This window comes from Polyodon spathula, unplaced genomic scaffold (assembly GCF_017654505.1).
Source record: "Polyodon spathula isolate WHYD16114869_AA unplaced genomic scaffold, ASM1765450v1 scaffolds_1813, whole genome shotgun sequence".
In the NCBI taxonomy this organism is placed as follows: domain Eukaryota; kingdom Metazoa; phylum Chordata; class Actinopteri; order Acipenseriformes; family Polyodontidae; genus Polyodon; species Polyodon spathula.
Window position 1 is genome coordinate 5040 of NW_024473288.1, and position 18373 is coordinate 23412.

The 18373-nt window shown below is 48.6% G+C and overlaps 2 protein-coding genes across 4 annotated transcripts; one reads left to right on the forward strand and one right to left on the reverse strand.

The window, feature by feature from the left end:
* Positions 1–2361: 2361 nt before the first annotated feature.
* Positions 2362–15309, reverse strand: znf653 (zinc finger protein 653). Of its 3 annotated transcripts, XM_041243491.1 has the most exons (10): positions 14969–15309; positions 12680–12723; positions 10490–10771; positions 9662–10107; positions 9187–9367; positions 8788–8881; positions 7615–7726; positions 6855–6969; positions 6311–6410; positions 2362–4362 (listed from the first exon to the last, which is right to left on the reverse strand). In XM_041243491.1, the coding sequence occupies exons 1-10, from the start codon at positions 15292–15294 to the stop codon at positions 4185–4187; spliced, it is 1878 nt and encodes a 625-aa protein (XP_041099425.1). In that variant the 5' UTR covers positions 15295–15309; the 3' UTR covers positions 2362–4184. The 3 variants fall into 3 exon arrangements, 2 of the variants coding, with proteins under 2 accessions (XP_041099425.1, XP_041099426.1); XM_041243492.1 differs by lacking the exons at positions 2362–4362; positions 6311–6410; positions 6855–6969 and having other exon boundaries at positions 7643–7726; positions 8614–8881; XR_005948746.1 differs by lacking the exons at positions 2362–4362; positions 6311–6410; positions 6855–6969 and having other exon boundaries at positions 7715–7755; positions 7812–8881.
* Positions 15310–15696: 387 nt separating this feature from the next.
* On the forward strand, positions 15697–18368 carry swsap1 (SWIM-type zinc finger 7 associated protein 1; the record flags this gene model as incomplete). The annotated part of the gene is made up of 2 exons (XM_041243494.1): positions 15697–16283; positions 18066–18368. Coding segments are annotated over exons 1-2 (603 nt in total), but the record flags the coding sequence as incomplete, so codon positions are not given.
* Between the last annotated feature and the right edge of the window lie 5 nt (positions 18369–18373).

The window sequence follows — 18373 nt, forward strand, 5'->3', positions numbered from 1 at the left end:
TAACAGGTGCGGTCCAGTAAGACAACACAATCATATGGATTTATTAGATATGGACAGATATTGCTACAACTTTTCAGTTTATTCGTGTGTTGGCCAAGTTGTTAAATATTACTCATTTTGGGTTCATATTTAGCTAATGCACATTTACCTATTTATAAGTTAATGAAAGTTGCAGATTACAAACACTGGGGAATTTGGCTGGGTAGTTGCGACAGAGACAGAATGGCTTTTGGTGATAAATCTCTGCGGACTCGGGTTCGGGTGACACGTGGGTGTTAGAGAGCGGGACTTATTTCAGGACCAACCCGTGGATTAAAACAGCAATACACACGCCGCTGGCCTGCCTGCTCTCATGGTTATTATTTACCGTCTGTGTGTCATCAGAAATGAAACCCCATTGCAGCTGGATTCGCGTTTACTTTACTGCACTGTGCGGGTGCCTTGTTCAAAACAGCAGTTTTTATAAACCCCTTTTCACGCACAGGGTACAGATGCCCAAAAAAACCCCAGCGTCATCCAGTCTTTATATGGAAGACGCATTTGCATAAAAAAATAAAACATATTCTACTTTTCGTTCTTTACAAAAGATGTAATGTGTGAAAGAGGCAGCCCCTTGCATTAGTAGGATCTGAATAGATAAGCTCTCAGTCAAATTATCCCGGAGTCACAGGAGCTGTTCACGCAGACTGTGTGTGCAGCTCAGCACGGAGAATATCCCTGCGCTGGTTTTTAACCCAATGTGTGTCCCTTTTCAGGTGTTTTATTAAAAGGTGCTGTTGTATCAGATACATTATATGAAAACCCTGTTTAGCAGAAACCTGGTAGAGGCACAGCCAGCATCGTTTTAATACCGGACTCTCCTCTCCAGTCACTGCGTGTCGAATTGTACCGTGCTCAGCGCCCTATCCACGGATTATATAACGCAGGTGTGCTTGTCTTCAAGTTTTTGAAGAGTTTTTCACACTGTTTTCAAATTTCTAAAAATGTAAAATTGTGAACTCCTGCCCGCCGTCTCCTTTCTCAGCGTTTCATTCTCAACTTAACAGCACTGACCATCGAGATCAGAAACACCAAACCCGATCAATTCAATCACAAACGTTTCAAAGTCTTTAAATATTATGCAGATCTCAGAAAAACTATCAAAAAAAAAAAAAAAAAAAATACCAATTGAATATTACAGAATTCTAAAACTAGACGCTAGAATAATTGAACAAAATAATTGAATTCAGAAACAAACAAAAAAGCACTCGGGTAAAATAAACAGAAGGCAGATTTTAAACATTTCACCCTGAACCAAAGCGCCACTCAATAGGGCTGGATTTAGACAGACGGAATATATTGAAATGGGATTCAGTTCTGAAAGTTTCTTTCAGTGGTTCTGATTCTCCTAACCGTTCATCTACCGAGCAGGACCGCCTGGTTTCAGAACCCCACAGAAGCACTGGACCGGGCTCCAGGCATGAGCGGTACCGGAAAGGGAGAAAAGCATTTCGAATCAATCAGAGCTTACCTGAGTGCAGGTGAGACTGAAGCGCAGGGTTTAGATTGTGAAGGGCTGAGGGATGCTCTCTCTCTCTCTCTCTCTCTCTCTTCTCTCTCTCTCTCTCTCTCTCTCTCTCTCTCTCTCTCTCTCTCTCTCTCTCTCTCGAAAGGTGTGGTTTATGAACCCCAGTGGTGCAGCCCTCTAGCTGATCATTAACGAGCTCTGGTGAGATTCAAATCCAGCCAGAATAAGGGAGGGGTTTAGACTGAAATGCGAGGAGGAGGACAGGGAGGAATTCTGTCTTCAAGTGTCAATGATAAGACTGTGGAAGCTGTTTCCTCACCTTTAACGAAACTGGCATGTGTACAAATGAACTTGTTTGCATTATAACTAATAGTTTCATAGAAATCGGATCAAGGTGCATTTAAGAAGCAGATGCTTTTTTGGTAAGCAAACGAGGGGTTGTCGTTATCATGATTTCTAGTATGCAGAACTATTCAAGATGTAAAAATGTGTGTGTGAAATCTTCCCAGCATCTGATATTCTTAAAAAAAAAAACAAAAAAAAAAAAAAACACACAAAACAAAACAAAAAACAACGGTAGCACCGAGTTTCCCGACAGGTGATTTACAGGAAGCAGAGAGCGGCTGTTTCTCAACCAACGCCTCTCCCGCAGCGGTTCTTTGCTGCCCTCCCGTGGCCACGATGTAAAATTGCAACCTGCTGTAACATTGGCTCGGTGGAGGAGGACTGCCTCCTATCGCAGTTACTGCGCCCTGGATCTACCAGCAGAGCAATGCGTGGCTCTTCAGTTAATGGAGGCGTGCTTCTGCGTCTCTTTGATACACCCCCCTCCCCTCAAGCACTGCGAAAGAGAATTACTGGAAAAAATATCCGTTTATTGTTCAATTTCTGTACAAGGCTTTATATACAAGTATTTTACATGTGTAGTGTAATTATATATATATATATTATATGCAGCTTTCCAGTCTTTCAGTGCATATGTACTGCATACAGAAATACTTCATACAGAAATGTCAACGCTGGCAATTTCACAATGAGGACAAGCTAAAATTGACCAAGATTAACTGATCTGTGCATCTACTCAGTTTTTTGGATACGGTACACAAAATAAAAAACAGATTTTACGTTTGAAGATGCAAATGAATACAGCCCTTTACACTTTGCCAACACAGTTTTTTTTTTTTTTGTTTGTTTTTTAAAGGAATTACCCTTTGCCGTTAATACAAACACTCTCTCACGCAACTGTCACCCCCTCTAATCTCAAAATACTGGAACAAACATCAACTGAATCAGTTCAGATGTAGACATGTAGCATTTTTCCATGTAAAACAGAGGTCTTTTAAAACACTACTTGCGTGAAGACTAGGGCTGGATGCCAAAGACATTCCCAGCGTCTCTGCTCCCAGGGGTCCCTGTCATTACCATCAACCCTGTTTCTCCTCCCACGGACTGTCACTTTCTCCACTTTCGGTTGTTCTCCTTGTCGCTCCTGTTTTGTTTTAATGGAAGCCATGCCGCTGTTCTCTCCCTCAATAGAGGGACGAAGCCAAGCCGCTGAAGGAGCTGAATTACGTGGCACTGGCATCCCCTTCCCCAGCATCTCTGTCCGCAGGGAGAGAGAGAGAGAGAGAGAGAGAGAGAGAGAGAGAGAGAGACAGGAGCAAATGCATCTTGGGAGCAGGGCTGAGGTCACTTCCTGTTTGTCCAATTTCCGTTTCGCTTTGAATCCATTCCCAGTGATCAGAATTCCGATCAGCGGCTTTCTGCTCCAATGAGCGTCTCACGGGGGCTGCACTGAAGCTGCTGTTTGCGAGTCAGTTAAACTGGCCTCCAATGAAAGCAGCTGAGCGATCACAACACTTACTACTTCTCTAAAACATCAACTCCGATTCCTTCGAAGGAACCGGGTTTTTAAAAAGGCGCTGGAAACCGGACCGTGACCCCGACTCCGGTCGGTAGCAGCGGCGCTAATCCCCGCTTTAGACGATCACTGCAGTGCGCTTATCGAGAATAAATCAGGTTACAGCAAACGGCGAAGACGAAACTAATTCTCTAGCACATCCCAGCAACGGGTTGCTTCTGCAACGCTAGTGGAGGGTCGCTACTAGGGCTGGAGCAAAACTCCGTGCTAGGATGCGTTCGAGGATCTGCCCTATCAAAGCTTTCCGTTTTCCTGCTGCCTTGCGTGCAAATTTATGAAACAGAGAAAAAATGTTGGAAGCAGCCCCTCGCGTCAGTCTGGGATGCTGATCGGAGACGAGGCGTATCTGATAAAGCCGGCCAGCCGTTCCCACTTCCAGCGCTGGCATCCGAACACATGTTCTTGATAAACAAAAACAGACATACACAATGCTGCACTACCCACTACTGTGCATAGCAGCTTCGTTATAATAGGCTGTCTCTCTCAGTCAGTCCCTTTCAAAGACTGAAAATCTGTTTAGACTTGTGTAATCCGGACAGCCCTGTCTGTTTCTCCAGTCCTGAGCGAGGGACAGTCCTGCCTGTTTCTCTGGAGGATCCTGAGCGAGGGACAGTCCTGCCTGTTTCTCAGGAGAGTCTGCAGGGTCCTGAGCGAGGGACAGTCCTGCCTGTTTCTCAGGAGAGTCTGCAGGGTCCTGAGCGAGGGACAGTCCTGCCTGTTTCGCAGGAGAGTCTGAAGGTCACTGCCTGTAGTCTCTCACGCTGCCTGCTTGTCCGGGTGGCTCTTGAGTTTGTGGAACTTGACGCTCTCCAGCTTCTCAAACCTCTTGCCGCACTGCTCACAGGTGAAGTTGTAATGCAGGTCCGGTTTGTGTTTCTTCATGTGCCAGTTTAGAGAGGCGCGCTGGCGACACTGGTACCCACAAACCTCACACCTGGCAAGAGGAGAAACACATCCATCAATCAATCAATCAAAACCTTTTCTTATCCTGAGGAGTGGATTGAGAACACATTCTCATTTCCAACGACGTCCTGGCAAGAGACTCGCAGTACTCCAGCAAAACAACATCAAACACAATAAATACAGAGTAAAGAAACACACACAGAATCAATCAGAAAACACAAAACAAAACACAAGAAATACAGAGTAAAGAAACACACAGAATCAATCAGAAAACACAAAATATCAAACACAAGAAATACAGATTAAAGAAACACACTGAAATCAATCAGAAAACCCAAAACAAAACACAAGAAATACAGAGTAAAGAAACACACACAGAATCAATCAGAAAACACAAAACAAACACAAGAAAGAGTAAAGAAACACACAGAATCAATCAGAAAACACAAAACAAAACACAAGAAATACAGAGTAAAGAAACACACAGAATCAATCAGAAAACCAAAAACAAAAACACAAGAAATACAGAGTAAAGAAACACACAGAATCAATCAGAAAACACAAAACAAACACAAGAAATACAGAGTAAAGAAACACACAGAATCAATCAGAAAACACAAAATATCAAACACAAGAAATACAGAGTAAAGAAACACACAGAATCAATCAGAAAACACAAAACAAACACAAGAAATACAGAGTAAAGAAACACACAGAATCAATCAGAAAACACAAAACAAACACAAGAAATACAGAGTAAAGAAACACACAGAATCAATCAGAAAACACAAAACAAACACAAGAAATACTGAGTAAAGAAAAGAAACACACAGAAAACACAAGAAAGAAAGAAACACACAGAAAATCAGAAAACACACAAGAAATACAGAGTAAAGAAACACACAGAATCAATCAGAAAACACAAAACAAAACACAAGAAATACAGAGTAAAGAAACACACAGAATCAATCAGAAAACACAAAACAAACACAAGAAATACAGAGTAAAGAAACACACAGAATCAATCAGAAAACACAAAACAAACACAAGAAAGAGTAAAGAAACACAGAATCAATCAGAAAACACAAAACAAACACAAGAAAGAGTAAAGAAACACACAGAATCAATCAGAAAACACAAAACAAAACACAAGAAATAGAGTAAAGAAACACACAGAATCAATCAGAAAACACAAAACTCATTCCAGTCACTGGCTGCTGCAAACTGAAACGAGCGACGATCAAAACCTGCTGCCACCCAGCACGGGAACAGCTCTTAACCCTAAACCCCCCGACACGCTGGCGCTCCTGTCCGGGTCAAACCCCGCGTAGAGTGAAACCACGCACCCTGGCTGAGCCAGACAAGCGCCACGCAGGCCGACGAGATAACAAACAGCCGCGCCTGCGGGAAGGGCTCACTTCACCAAGGAACGATTCTGTTTAGCCATGTCTGCGTTGCTCGAGACGCAGCAGGAGCCAGCTTGCAGCCGGGATGAAGAAACATTTGCTTTAAATCAGCATTCGGGCCTACGGTTCGATCCGGAGAAGCTGGGATGGAAGCGTCAGTCCAATCCACGCATTGTGTGCTTGCGTCTGTCACCCAGGGCAACCCTGCTGTGGAATCACACAGCTGACCTGAATGAGACCGGGTCCTGACCTGGGCAGAGCATGCCAGTGTGAAAGGGGCTTCACAGTCTCACTGCTTCAGCTCTGTGTACTAGACTAGACAAACCGCTAGGGCAGGAAAGAGGTCCCTTCATTGCTTTATTGCCCTCAGACTTTCTTTGGAACAGGGCCTGGGTTTATTTCACTCTGGAGAACCCCCCCACTGTAAAACAGTAACAGTATTTCTTGTTTTCTAGCAAATCAAACTTAATTACACACAGTGACACACACAGAGTGACACACACACACACAGGAGTGACAGACACAATGACACACACGCACACACCCAGAAAGCCTCACACATCCTCTACTCACTGCAGTGGCGTCTCTCCTGTGTGAGTTCTTCGATGCACCTCCAGGTGGTTTTTCCTTTTGAAGGATTTCCCACACGTTTCACAGATGAAATCACGGACCCCTAGAACAGAAGAGACGAGACGGGGTCAAATCATTCCCCTCCACTCTCCTAACCCTAACGGTACCCCTAAAACCGAAGAGACGGGGTCAAATCATTCCCCTCCACTCTCCTAACCCTAACTGTACCCCTAAAACAGAAGAGACGGGGTCACATCATTCCCCTCCACTCTCCTAACCCTAACTGTACCCCTAAAACAGAAGAGACAGGGTCACATCATTCCCATCCACTCTCCTAACCCTAACTGTACCCCTTAAACCAAAGAGACAGGGTCAAATCATTCCCCTCCACTCTCCTAACCCTAACTGTACCCCTAAAACAGAAGAGGCGGGGTCACATCAGTCCCATCCACTCCCCTAACCCTCTCCTCTCCTCTCCTTTCCTTTCCTCTCCTCCCCGGTCCCCTCTCTCCGCTCCTCCCCTCTCCTAACTCTCTCCTCTCCTCACCTGAGTGGATGATCATGTGTCTGTGGAGATGGTTTGACAGGTAGAACTTCTTCCCACAGCCAGGGTGAGGGCACACCTTTGTCCTGCCCTTCCTGTGAACCAGATTCACGTGGTTCTGAAAGGGAAGGGGATGGGTCGGAGCAGAACTTACACAGCTGGCTCATAACAAAGGATGTCAGATTGAAAGCAGTAAAATCAAGCACGCCGTATCTCCGTGTATTTTGTTTTTTTTCCTTTACCGTGTACACTGATGCTATGAAATGCGTGTTTATGTGATACGCAAGGCTTGACCTGCACAGCTGAAACGCTTTCCGCTTTCCAAGTTAACGCATTAGTCAGAGTTTCAAAAAAATGTTTTTATGTAACTGAACAATTCTTTTCACATAAAATGTGGAACCGCATTCAGCTACCTGTCTGAAAAAAGGTTAGAGTTACAAACTACTGCATAAAGTCAACTCAGTTACGCATTACTCTCCAGCAGCTGGATACCAGGAGGTCTCCCCGGTTCTAATCCCAGCCCTGACTCGCTGTGTGAGACCCTGAGCGAGTCACTGAACCTCCTTGTGCTCCGTCCTTCAGGTGACACCAAAACAAACAGATCCTATTAGAAGCGACTCTGCAGCAGCAGTTGTAATGCCTAGTTCACCCCCATCCTGTCACAGCACAGGCCTGGACTGAGATGTGGGCCAGTCGGGGTCTCTATTAGGGGCGCCCTGCAGTGGGACTGGGGGGTGCTGTAGTGCGGGGGACTCCCTCTTACCTGAAAGCTGCTCATTGCCACATACACCTGCCTGCAGCCTTCGTACGGACAATGAAACATCTTCAGCATGCCGTCCGCTTCGATCACTGGACCCCTGCGGCTCCTCTTGGACCTAGACAACAAACCGCAGCCTGTCAACACCTCCTCCTGCTGACAGATCAGCTGGCTGTGTGAGGAGCAGGGCAGCCTGTCAACACCTCCTCCTGCTGACAGATCAGCTGGCTGTGTGAGGAGCAGGGCAGCCTGTCAACACCTCCTCCTGCTCACAGATCAGCTGGCTGTGTGAGGAGCAGGGCAGCCTGTCAACACCTCCTCCTGCTGACAGATCAGCTGGCTGTGTGAGGAGCAGGGCAGCCTGTCAACACCTCCTCCTGCTCACAGATCAGCTGGCTGTGTGAGGAGCAGGGCAGCCTGTCAACACCTCCTCCTGCTGACAGATCAGCTGGCTGTGTGAGGAGCAGGGCAGCCTGTCAACACCTCCTCCTGCTGACAGATCAGCTGGCTGTGTGAGGAGCAGGGCAGCCTGTCAACACCTCCTCCTGCTGACAGATCAGCTGGCTGTGTGAGGAGCAGGGCAGCCTGTCAACACCTCCTCTAAAACAGAGTTTGTCATTTTTCGATCACATCTGGTGAATTTTATCCAAATATAAAAGTGGTAAGTTCCTTTTGATGCTCAGTATATATATATATTTTGATGAGTTACAAATTAGATCAAAACAATATGTTGGATTTTATGGCAGACAGTACAGATTTTCGGAAATGAATTCTGTAATAACTACATCTGTGGCCAAAAGTACTGCATCGCCCTACAGAATTAAGAAACTTTGCTTCACAGAGTCGAGTGAAAGCTGCTGAATCTTGTTACGTACACATACTGAATTGCACACCACTGTGTAGTTTTCCATATACTTCACGAAAAACTAACTAATGTGGCATTTCGAAATTTTCCGGTAGACTTTTGCGATATCATTTAAATAGTTTTTATAATGGTGCATTCACCTCTGGAGATCAAACCCTGTTTAGTGTCTATCATCCAGAACTACTACAGCGCTCAATTTTGAAATCCTAAAACTCAAGTTCAATGAGAAACGTTCGGCTCCAGAAGTCTCTTTCAGTGTCTTCCGGCCCCAGTGGAAGCGTTTGTCATTGGGTTTCACTTTCGTTCGCGTTGACCTGCGTGAGCCGGTTTGTATCTCCGTCTCCTCGGACGCGATCTGGGGGGTCTCCGTCTCCAGCAGGCCGTCATCGGTCTCTTCCTTCTCAATCTCTGCAAAGACCAGAAGGAAACGGCTCTCAGATCAACACGCTGCCTGGACAGAAGAGTGACTCGGAGCTGAACGCGTGCTCTAACGAAAACAATGCCATCAGCGACGATCACTTCACCTCCGCACCAAGAGGGATCACGTGGACACAGGGCCACTGCATTCCTGTTGCCTTTGGATCAACTCCAACACATCGCTGATCAAAACTGCGATCTGCATCTAATGAGCTTCACACAGGAACGCAAGGCTGGCAGAGACGGGGTTAAACTCCATACTGCACTGGGGACAGCAGCTGTGCTGCGGTGAATACCTGCGCTGGTTGCGATGGGGTGCACGCTGTCGCAGTGTCCCGGGACAGCCTCACAGACATGCCTGTACGCGACCCCCTCTATCACTGTGCAGCTCACTCCCCCCGACGCGCTTCCGCCCACATCCAGGTGAATGCCCTCCGAAGCCAGCGCCTCGTAGCTTGACCCTGTGATGATAATGACCTGCAGGTAGATCACGAGAAAACCCAGCCGTTACAGGAAACAAGACCCCCGTCGCACAGCACATTCAATCCATTCCTGCTTGCACTGGGAGTTTAATAAGACACGCCACAGCCCACACAGCGTGAAGCTCGTAGTAAAACCTGCAATGGGTGAAACTGCTATGCAATAGGAGCCTTATTCCCGTTCCCGATCGACTGAAACATTCGAGTTCATATTTGATCTGAGAAGCTGGCGCTGTAACAGACAATAAGAGCCAGCCGCCAACATCAAGGCGTTTGAGCAGCTCAGCCCTACCTGTGATCCATCCATAGAGCATTCTCCATCTGCAATCTGACAGCTAGCCACCACTGTCTCTAGAGTCTGCTGTTCGTACAGCTCCCCTGGGCTGGCAAGTCGTAGGGGAGCGGCAGGGGGTGGAGGAGAGCGCCCCCTGCTGGAGTCCTCCGGCACCGTCTCTGGATCGGTGGTCGTCACCACCACGTAGTCAGTTTCGGGCGGCAGTACGGTGACGCTGCCCTTTTCCTCCTGCTGTTCGTAGGCGTGGTTTCCCTGGGCCTGGTCTGCGCTGACCCGTCCACCCCTCTCGATCCCCACCTCCCTGTCGTGAAGCCGCGCTGGGGCGGGCTCTCCGAAATCGGACTGCGCCTGCGTCTCTCCCGCAATCGGGGCATCCCCGCACCCCCCCTCCGCCGTGCCACAGTCCTCAGAGCGCTCTGAGTCCTCCGTGCTTTCTGCAGTGTCTGTGAAAGGAGGAGAAGGCATCGATGCGTTACTTAGCGAAGGAACTCGAGCACACCGAACAATTCCACAAGCCTTCAGCCTTCGCTGGGCGCTTCCAATCGCTGCACAGTGTGCAGTAATGAAACTTGCGTATCAAAAGAGACTTTATTTAAGCAGAGAAAGAGCAGTGATTAAAGAAACACGTTGCAGCAAACATTTATTTGTAATTTAAAAATATCCGCTCCTGCACTGTGTTAAGAAACCTGAAAACATAGCTGAGACGAAATCACCCAGAAACTGCAAGGGGCAACTGATTACTACCCCCCCCCCACCGAGATGGAAATTGAGAGATTTCTTGAACCTTAAAAACTTGTACTTGAGAAAAATAGGAGCAGGACCCACCTTGCCTGTGTTTGGATCCCTGTTTCCTCCTCTGACTCGGTGCTGTATTCCCTCCCGCAGCCACGTCGGTGTGGCTCTCGTTCTCCGAGTCGCTGGCCTCCCTGTCCGGTGAGGAAAGGTGCTGGTGGAAGCGGTGTTCTCCCTGGCACTGCCACACCGCGCTGGCGGAGAAGCCCAGTCCCGGCTCCAGGGATCGGAGCTGCGGCTCGTGAGGGCAGGTCAGCCGGTGCGCCTCGTACCAGCTCACCAGGCTGTGCAGACAGTTCACATCACACTGCTCCCCTGCGGGAGAGACACTCACTGTGAGAACAGAAACCACTTCACATTGCACAGCTCCCCCTGCAGGAGACACACTCACTGTGAGAACAGAAACCACTTCACATTGCACAGCGCCCCCTGCAGGAGACACACTCACTGTGAGAACAGAAACCACTTCACATTGCACAGCTCCCCCTGCAGGAGACACACTCACTGTGAGAACAGAAACCACTTCACATTGCACAGCTCCCCCTGCAGGAGACACACTCACTGTGAGAACAGAAACCACTTCACACTGCACAGCTCCCCCTGCAGGAGACACACTCACTGTGAGAACAGAAACCACTTCACATTGCACTGCTCCCCCTGCAGGAGACACACTCACTGTGAGAACAGAAACCACTTCACATTGCACAGCTCCCCCTGCAGGAGACACACTCACTGTGAGAACAGAAACCACTTCACATTGCACAGCTCCCCCTGCAGGAGACACACTCACTGTGAGAACAGAAACCACTTCACATTGCACAGCTCCCCCTGCAGGAGACACACTCACTGTGAGAACAGAAACCACTTCACATTGCACTGCTCCCCCTGCAGGAACACTCACTGTGAGAACAGAAACCACTTCACATTGCACAGCTCCCCCTGCAGGAGACACACTCACTGTGAGAACAGAAACCACTTCACATTGCACAGCTCCCCCTGCAGGAGACACACTCACTGTGAGAACAGAAACCACTTCACATTGCACAGCTCCCCCTGCAGGAGACACACTCACTGTGAGAACAGAAACCACTTCACATTGCACTGCTCCCCCTGCAGGAGACACACTCACTGTGAGAACAGAAACCACTTCACATTGCACAGCTGCAGGAACACTCACTGTGAGAACAGAAACCACTTCACATTGCACTGCTCCCCCTGCAGGAGACACACTCACTGTGAGAACAGAAACCACTTCACATTGCACAGCTCCCCCTGCAGGAGACACACTCACTGTGAGAACAGAAACCACTTCACATTGCACAGCTCCCCCTGCAGGAGACACACTCACTGTGAGAACAGAAACCACTTCACATTGCACTGCTCCCCCTGCAGGAGACACACTCACTGTGAGAACAGAAACCACTTCACATTGCACAGCTCCCCCTGCAGGAGACACACTCACTGTGAGAACAGAAACCACTTCACATTGCACTGCTCCCCCTGCAGGAGACACACTCACTGTGAGAACAGAAACCACTTCACATTGCACTGCTCCCCCTGCAGGAGACACACTCACTGTGAGAACAGAAACCACTTCACACTGCACAGCTCCCCCTGCAGGAGACACACTCACTGTGACAACAGCAACCACTTCACATTGCACTGCTCCCCCTGCAGGAGACTCAGAGCAATCACTCGCTGTGAGAACAGCAACCACTTCACATTTTTATTAATATGCTTTACCTCGCTATTCTTTATAATTCTTCCCTGTGCTTTACCAGACCTCTCTGTGCTTTACAATGCTTCCCTATGCTTTACCAGACCTCTCTGTGCTTTACTACACTCTGCTATGCTTTTACTATGGGAAACTTTTATAAGGGAACCACTGTTCTCCCCCAGCAAAGAGGAATGTGAATTCGAGTGGCTTTGCGATGCACTTCACCCCCCAGCATCTCTTTGTGATCGACAGGCTACACCAAGAGAGAGGAACATCTTCCTGAGAGAGGCACTGATGCATTTTAGCTATACTATCAATGATAATGTGATCATCGATAATGCACGCCACTGCAGTTTGCAGAAGATGCTCTGCACACAAAGTCAGATTAGAGCTTTAAAAGCCACAGAAAGTGGTTTAATGTGAAAGCTGAGGACGTTGAGGACAGCTTTCATGAATCTTTCTGAACGATGGAATCAGGGGCAGCTAGGATCAGAGAGACGACTCACTCTGCTTCTGTTTCACTGGGCAGGCCTCCTGCTTCAACTGTTTGCTGAAAGAAAAAGAAAACATAAGGTAATGCAATGGAATTCAGAAAGTACAGCAGACTGACAAGCAACTGTGACCTGACCCTCTGCCACCCTGACCCTCTGCCACCCTGACCCTCTGCCACCCTGACCCTCTGCCACCCTGAGGTTGGTCACTGCTGACCCAGGTATATAGTTTCAGACTACACAGGATTGTGACCCGGGGTAGCCAGAACCCGGGTCGGGACCCAGTTAGGAGCGCCATTGTGAAAGGGGCTTAGGTCTCCCGGTTACCAGGCTTCAAGCCACTGTCCCTGAAAACGTGGCTTCGTATTCCCTCAGCTTAAACGGCAAAATGCTGAACCATAAAATATGAAACCCTTATTAAAGTGAAAGCACTTCGTGTCATCGGTGCAGAAAAGCGAAGCGGCTCTTTACAGCATCTCACTGACTAGCAGCTCCTGTGGAAGGACTGTGTGACTCGTGATCTCACAGTAACCCTGATGCGTCTCCGAGCGAGTTATCCAAGCACACCAGCCGTGCTTGCTTTCCAACCCGCTCTTGTTTGCTTGAGAATCGACACCACGTTAAATTCAAGGATTAAAACACTGAGTTACTTGCAATACAAAACACAAAGACGTTCTGTGATTAAGTGATAAGCTCTGGGCACCGGTCCCACTTTTCAGCCTTGCAGATGGTAAACTATACATAGCGGTGATCCGCAATAAACAGACCCGAGGTTTAACTTTTAAACTGTTATTATAGACAGTGCTGGTCACTACCTGCCGTGCCTCTCCCGGTGCCTCTCCCCGTACCCAACACATCGCAGCCTACCTGCCGTGCCTCTCCCGGTGCCTCTCCCCGTACCCAACACATCGCAGCCTACCTGCCGTGCCTCTCCCGGTGCCTCTCCCCGTACCCAACACATCGCAGCCTACCTGCCGTGCCTCTCCCGGTGCCTCTCCCCGTACCCAACACATCGCAGCCTACCTGCCGTGCCTCTCCCGGTGCCTCTCCCCGTACCCAACACATCGCAGCCTACCTGCCGTGCCTCTCCCGGTGCCTCTCCCCGTACCCAACACATCGCAGCCTACCTGCCGTGCCTCTCCCGGTGCCTCTCCCCGTACCCAACACATCGCAGCCTACCTGCCGTGCCTCTCCCGGTGTACCCCGTACACATCGCAGCCTACCTGCCGTGCCTCTCCCGGTGCCTCTCCCCGTACCCAACACATGCCCTACCTGTGCCTCTCCCGGTGCCTCTCCCCGTACCCAACACATCGCAGCCTACCTGCCGTGCCTCTCCCGGTGCCTCTCCCCGTACCCAACACATCGCAGCCTACCTGCCGTGCCTCTCCCGGTGCCTCTCCCCGTACCCAACACATCGCAGCCTACCTGCCGTGCCTCTCCCGGTGCCTCTCCCCGTACCCAACACATCGCAGCCTACCTGCCGTGCCTCTCCCGGTGCCTCTCCCCGTACCCAACACATCGCAGCCTACCTGCCGTGCCTCTCCCGGTGCCTCTCCCCGTACCCAACACATCGCAGCCTACCTGCCGTGCCTCTCCCGGTGCCTCTCCCCGTACCCAACACATCGCAGCCTACCTGCCGTGCCTCTCCCGGTGCCTCTCCCCGTACCCAACACATCGCAGCCTACCTGCCGTGCCTCTCCCGGTGCCTCTCCCCGTACCCAACACATCGCAGCCTACCTGCCGTGCCTCTCCCGGTGCCTCTCCCCGTACCCAACACATCGCAGCCTACCTGCCGTGCCTCTCCCGGTGCCTCTCCCCGTACCCAACACATCGCAGCCTACCTGCCGTGCCTCTCCCGGTGCCTCTCCCCGTACCCAACACATCGCAGCCTACCTGCCGTGCCTCTCCCGGTGCCTGTACCCAACACATCGCAGCCTACCTGCCGTGCCTCTCCCGGTGCCTCTCCCCGTACCCAACACCATCGCAGCCTACCTGCCGTGCCTCTCCCGGTGCCTCTCCCCGTACCCAACACATCGCAGCCTACCTGCCGTGCCTCTCCCGGTGCCTCTCCCCGTACCCAACACATCGCAGCCTACCTGCCGTGCCTCTCCCGGTGCCTCTCCCCGTACCCAACACATCGCAGCCTACCTGCCGTGCCTCTCCCGGTGCCTCTCCCCGTACCCAACACATCGCAGCCTACCTGCCGTGCCTCTCCCGGTGCCTCTCCCCGTACCCAACACATCGCAGCCTACCTGCCGTGCCTCTCCCGGTGCCTCTCCCCGTACCCAACACATCGCAGCCTACCTGCCGTGCCTGTCCCGGTGCCTGTCCCGGTGCCTGTCCCGGTGCCTGTCCCCGTACCGATCGTCCAGCTGCAGCAGGTACTCTGCCAGCCCGGAGTCGCTCAGCCCGGTCCTCCGGCGCAGCTCGCTCCACAGCCGGTGCGACTGGCCGAGGTAAACCCGCCTCACGTCGTACTTCTTGCGCGACTCCAAGCGCCTCTGAGCCCGGTCCGAGTCAGGGAGCCGGGGGCGCCCACGGCAGCGCCTCAGCGAGCCGGAGCAGGACTCGCCGGGGCCCCGATTTCCACTTACAACGACCGCTTCGTCTCCGGGGCCGATTTCCGCCATCTTCACAATGCAACAGCTGAGCGGCGTTTGACCTTACCGGAAGTACAGTGGTTTATAATAGGAGCGTCTGTTTTGACCTTACCGGAAGTAATGTGGTTTATAATAGGAGTTTATGTTTGACCTTACCGGAAGTACAGTGGTTTATAATAGGAGCGTTAGTTTTGACCTTACCGGAAGTACAGTGGTTTCTAATAGGAGCGTCAGTTTTGACCTTACCGGAAGTACAGTGGTTTATAATTGGAGAGTCTGAGGGCCCAGTGCATCAACAAGCGACGTCTTTTTTTGACCTTAACGGAAATGTTGTAGCTATAATTAAAATGTTACTTACGTTTTATATGTAATTATCAAAATATCAAAACTTTTTTTTTTCAATTTTGCAATGGTATTTTGGGAAGCAAAAAAATGCATTTTTTTCTAAAAACTCTCACCAGCGTGGGCTGAATTATTGCAAACTATTCCTATAGTCTGCGAATCGTAGCGGATTAACACAAGATTCAAACACACAATTTCATAAATGCGTGCATACTGTCATGTTTCAGTTACAGGTTTTGGAGCCAATGAAAAAAATACCCTCATTAAAAATGTAGCCTATCAGCGCGCTGGAGGCGGGGCTGCGGACTCTGCGCGGGAAAATCTATAAAGCTGAGCGGGAAAACATTGTCAAGTCTTATTTCCATGGCAACGGCGACATGGCAGAAATGCTAAAGCGTGTTTTCAGACATTACAGCGACGCGGATTACCCCTCTCCTAATAACAGCAATAATAATAATAATAATAGCAGCAGTGTTGATCGCGGCAGAAACACGCCGGCCCATTGCGCTGTGCTCGGGGAGGCTGGCTGCGGTAAGACGGCGTTGCTGTTCCTCTCCGCCGTGATTGCCGCTTCTGAATTCGGGGTCCCGGTGCTGTTCCTGTCGCCGAGCCCGATCCGCACCCTGCCGGCCCCCCTGCAGCGCGCCCGGGCCGGCGTGCACCTCCCGAGCATGAAGGTGCGTGTCCGGGGCATATCACAGCACAATCTCGTTTAAAAGTTAAACATTGTGTGTATGTGTGTGTGTGTGTGTGTGTGTGTGTGTGTGTGTGTGTGTGGTGTGTGTGTGTGTGTGTGTGTGTGTGTCTGTGTATCTATCTGTCTGTCTGTCTGTCTGTCTATCTGTCTATCTATTCTCTGTCTGTCTATCTATATATCTATCTATCTGTCTGTCTGTCTGTCTATCTATCTATCTACTATCTGTCTGTCTATCTATCTGTCTGTCTGTGTCGGTCTATGGTCTATATCTAGTCTATATAGATAGATCTGTCTATCTGTCTGTCTGTCTATCTGTCTATCTGTCTATCTATCTGTCTATCTATCTATCTGTCTATCTATCTATCTATCTATCTATCTATCTATCTATCTATCTATCTATCTATCTATCTGTCTGTCTATCTATTTATCTATCTGTCTATCTATCTATCTGTCTGTCTGTCTATCTATCTATCTGTCTATCTATCTATCTGTCTATCTATCTATCTATCTATCTATCTATCTATCTATCTATCTATATATCTGTCTGTCTATCTATATCTATTTGTCTATCTATTATCTATCTATCTATCTGTCTGTCTATATATCTATCTCTATTATAAAAATGGCTGTGCTAATCAAAACAATAGGGTGGCAAAAAAAAAAAAAAAAAAAAAAAAACTAACCGTGATCCTTCTAGTTAAACAGAATATTAATTGTTAAACGCATAATCAGAGTGATTAAACAAGGAAGCCGTGCGTTTCTTTTATTTTTGCTGATAGATGAAATGGCAGCCGTGTTAGTCCAGAGGTGACAGACAAAGAGAAGGAGAAGTGATATCTTTTATTGCACTGACTGAATAATAATTATTCACACGCTTTCAAGACCTCAGAGGTCTCTTCTTCAGGTGAAAGTAGGAAAGAGAGATTGATGTTTACATGCAAAGGTTGCATCACGACTTTAACAAAAATAACTACAATTCTAGTGTGTGTGTATGTGTGTGTGTGTGTATATGTACAGTATGTATATTATATATATGTTTGTATCTGCAAGACATGCAGCTTGTTTCCTTGCATTAGAATCGCAGTGATTCAAAATGGGTTCTTTTTGTTAAAGTCGTGATGCAACCTTTGAATAATTATTATTCAGTCAGTGCAATAAAAGAGATCACTTCTCCTTCTCTTTGTCTGTCATCTTTTATTTTTGTATAGTTCGTTACTGTGCTGTCAACTTGCAGAGCGTACTGATATAGCTTTGTGCGTCTTATATAAACATGCACATTGTATATAATTCTGTACATTTTACTGTTTCTGCCTCTGAACGCGCAGTACCTTAACCCATAAAGTATCGAGTGTATTTTTCTTTGATATGGGGGGGGGGGAATCGGAACACAAGCTGTGTTTATGTAACATTTAAAGTTATCATCGCAATGTAGTTAGACAGCATTTAAATAACAGGTAGACGCTTCCAGTTAAAAATGCTCCACAGCATTGCAAAGTAGCCTGTCCTGAAAAGAGGGCAGTGGCACTGAATGGGTTAACACAGATTTAACACAGTGTGTGTGTGTGTGTATATGTATATATATATATATATATATATAATATATATATATATATATATATATATATATATATATAATATATATATACACGATTTACAATTACATACAAACACCACAAAAAAAGGGGGACAGATTACAAATAGAGAGAGGGAGGAGACTTTGTAAAGAAGCTGATCTTAAGCAAGACTTTTTATTTCTTTACAGAAAATCCAATTCAAGTACCCCAGGACGGCGGTGGATCTCTTGCGCGACGTGGCTTCCCTCCACGAGAGTGACAAGAATCTCCCGTCGCTGATCGTAATAGACGGGCTGGATCAGTACCTACACAGCGCGGGAGACCAGCAGAGTCTGCTAGCAGGGCGCCTCTGTGCCCTGCTCGCCGACACTGCCAGCTTTGTGAGCCAGAAGCTAACGTCTGCGCGCAGTGATGGAGGCAGTGGCATCGCCCCACAAGACTGCCAGGTGATAATCTCGCTCAGTTCAGAGGCTGGCGGGGAGAGCGCAGCACGGAA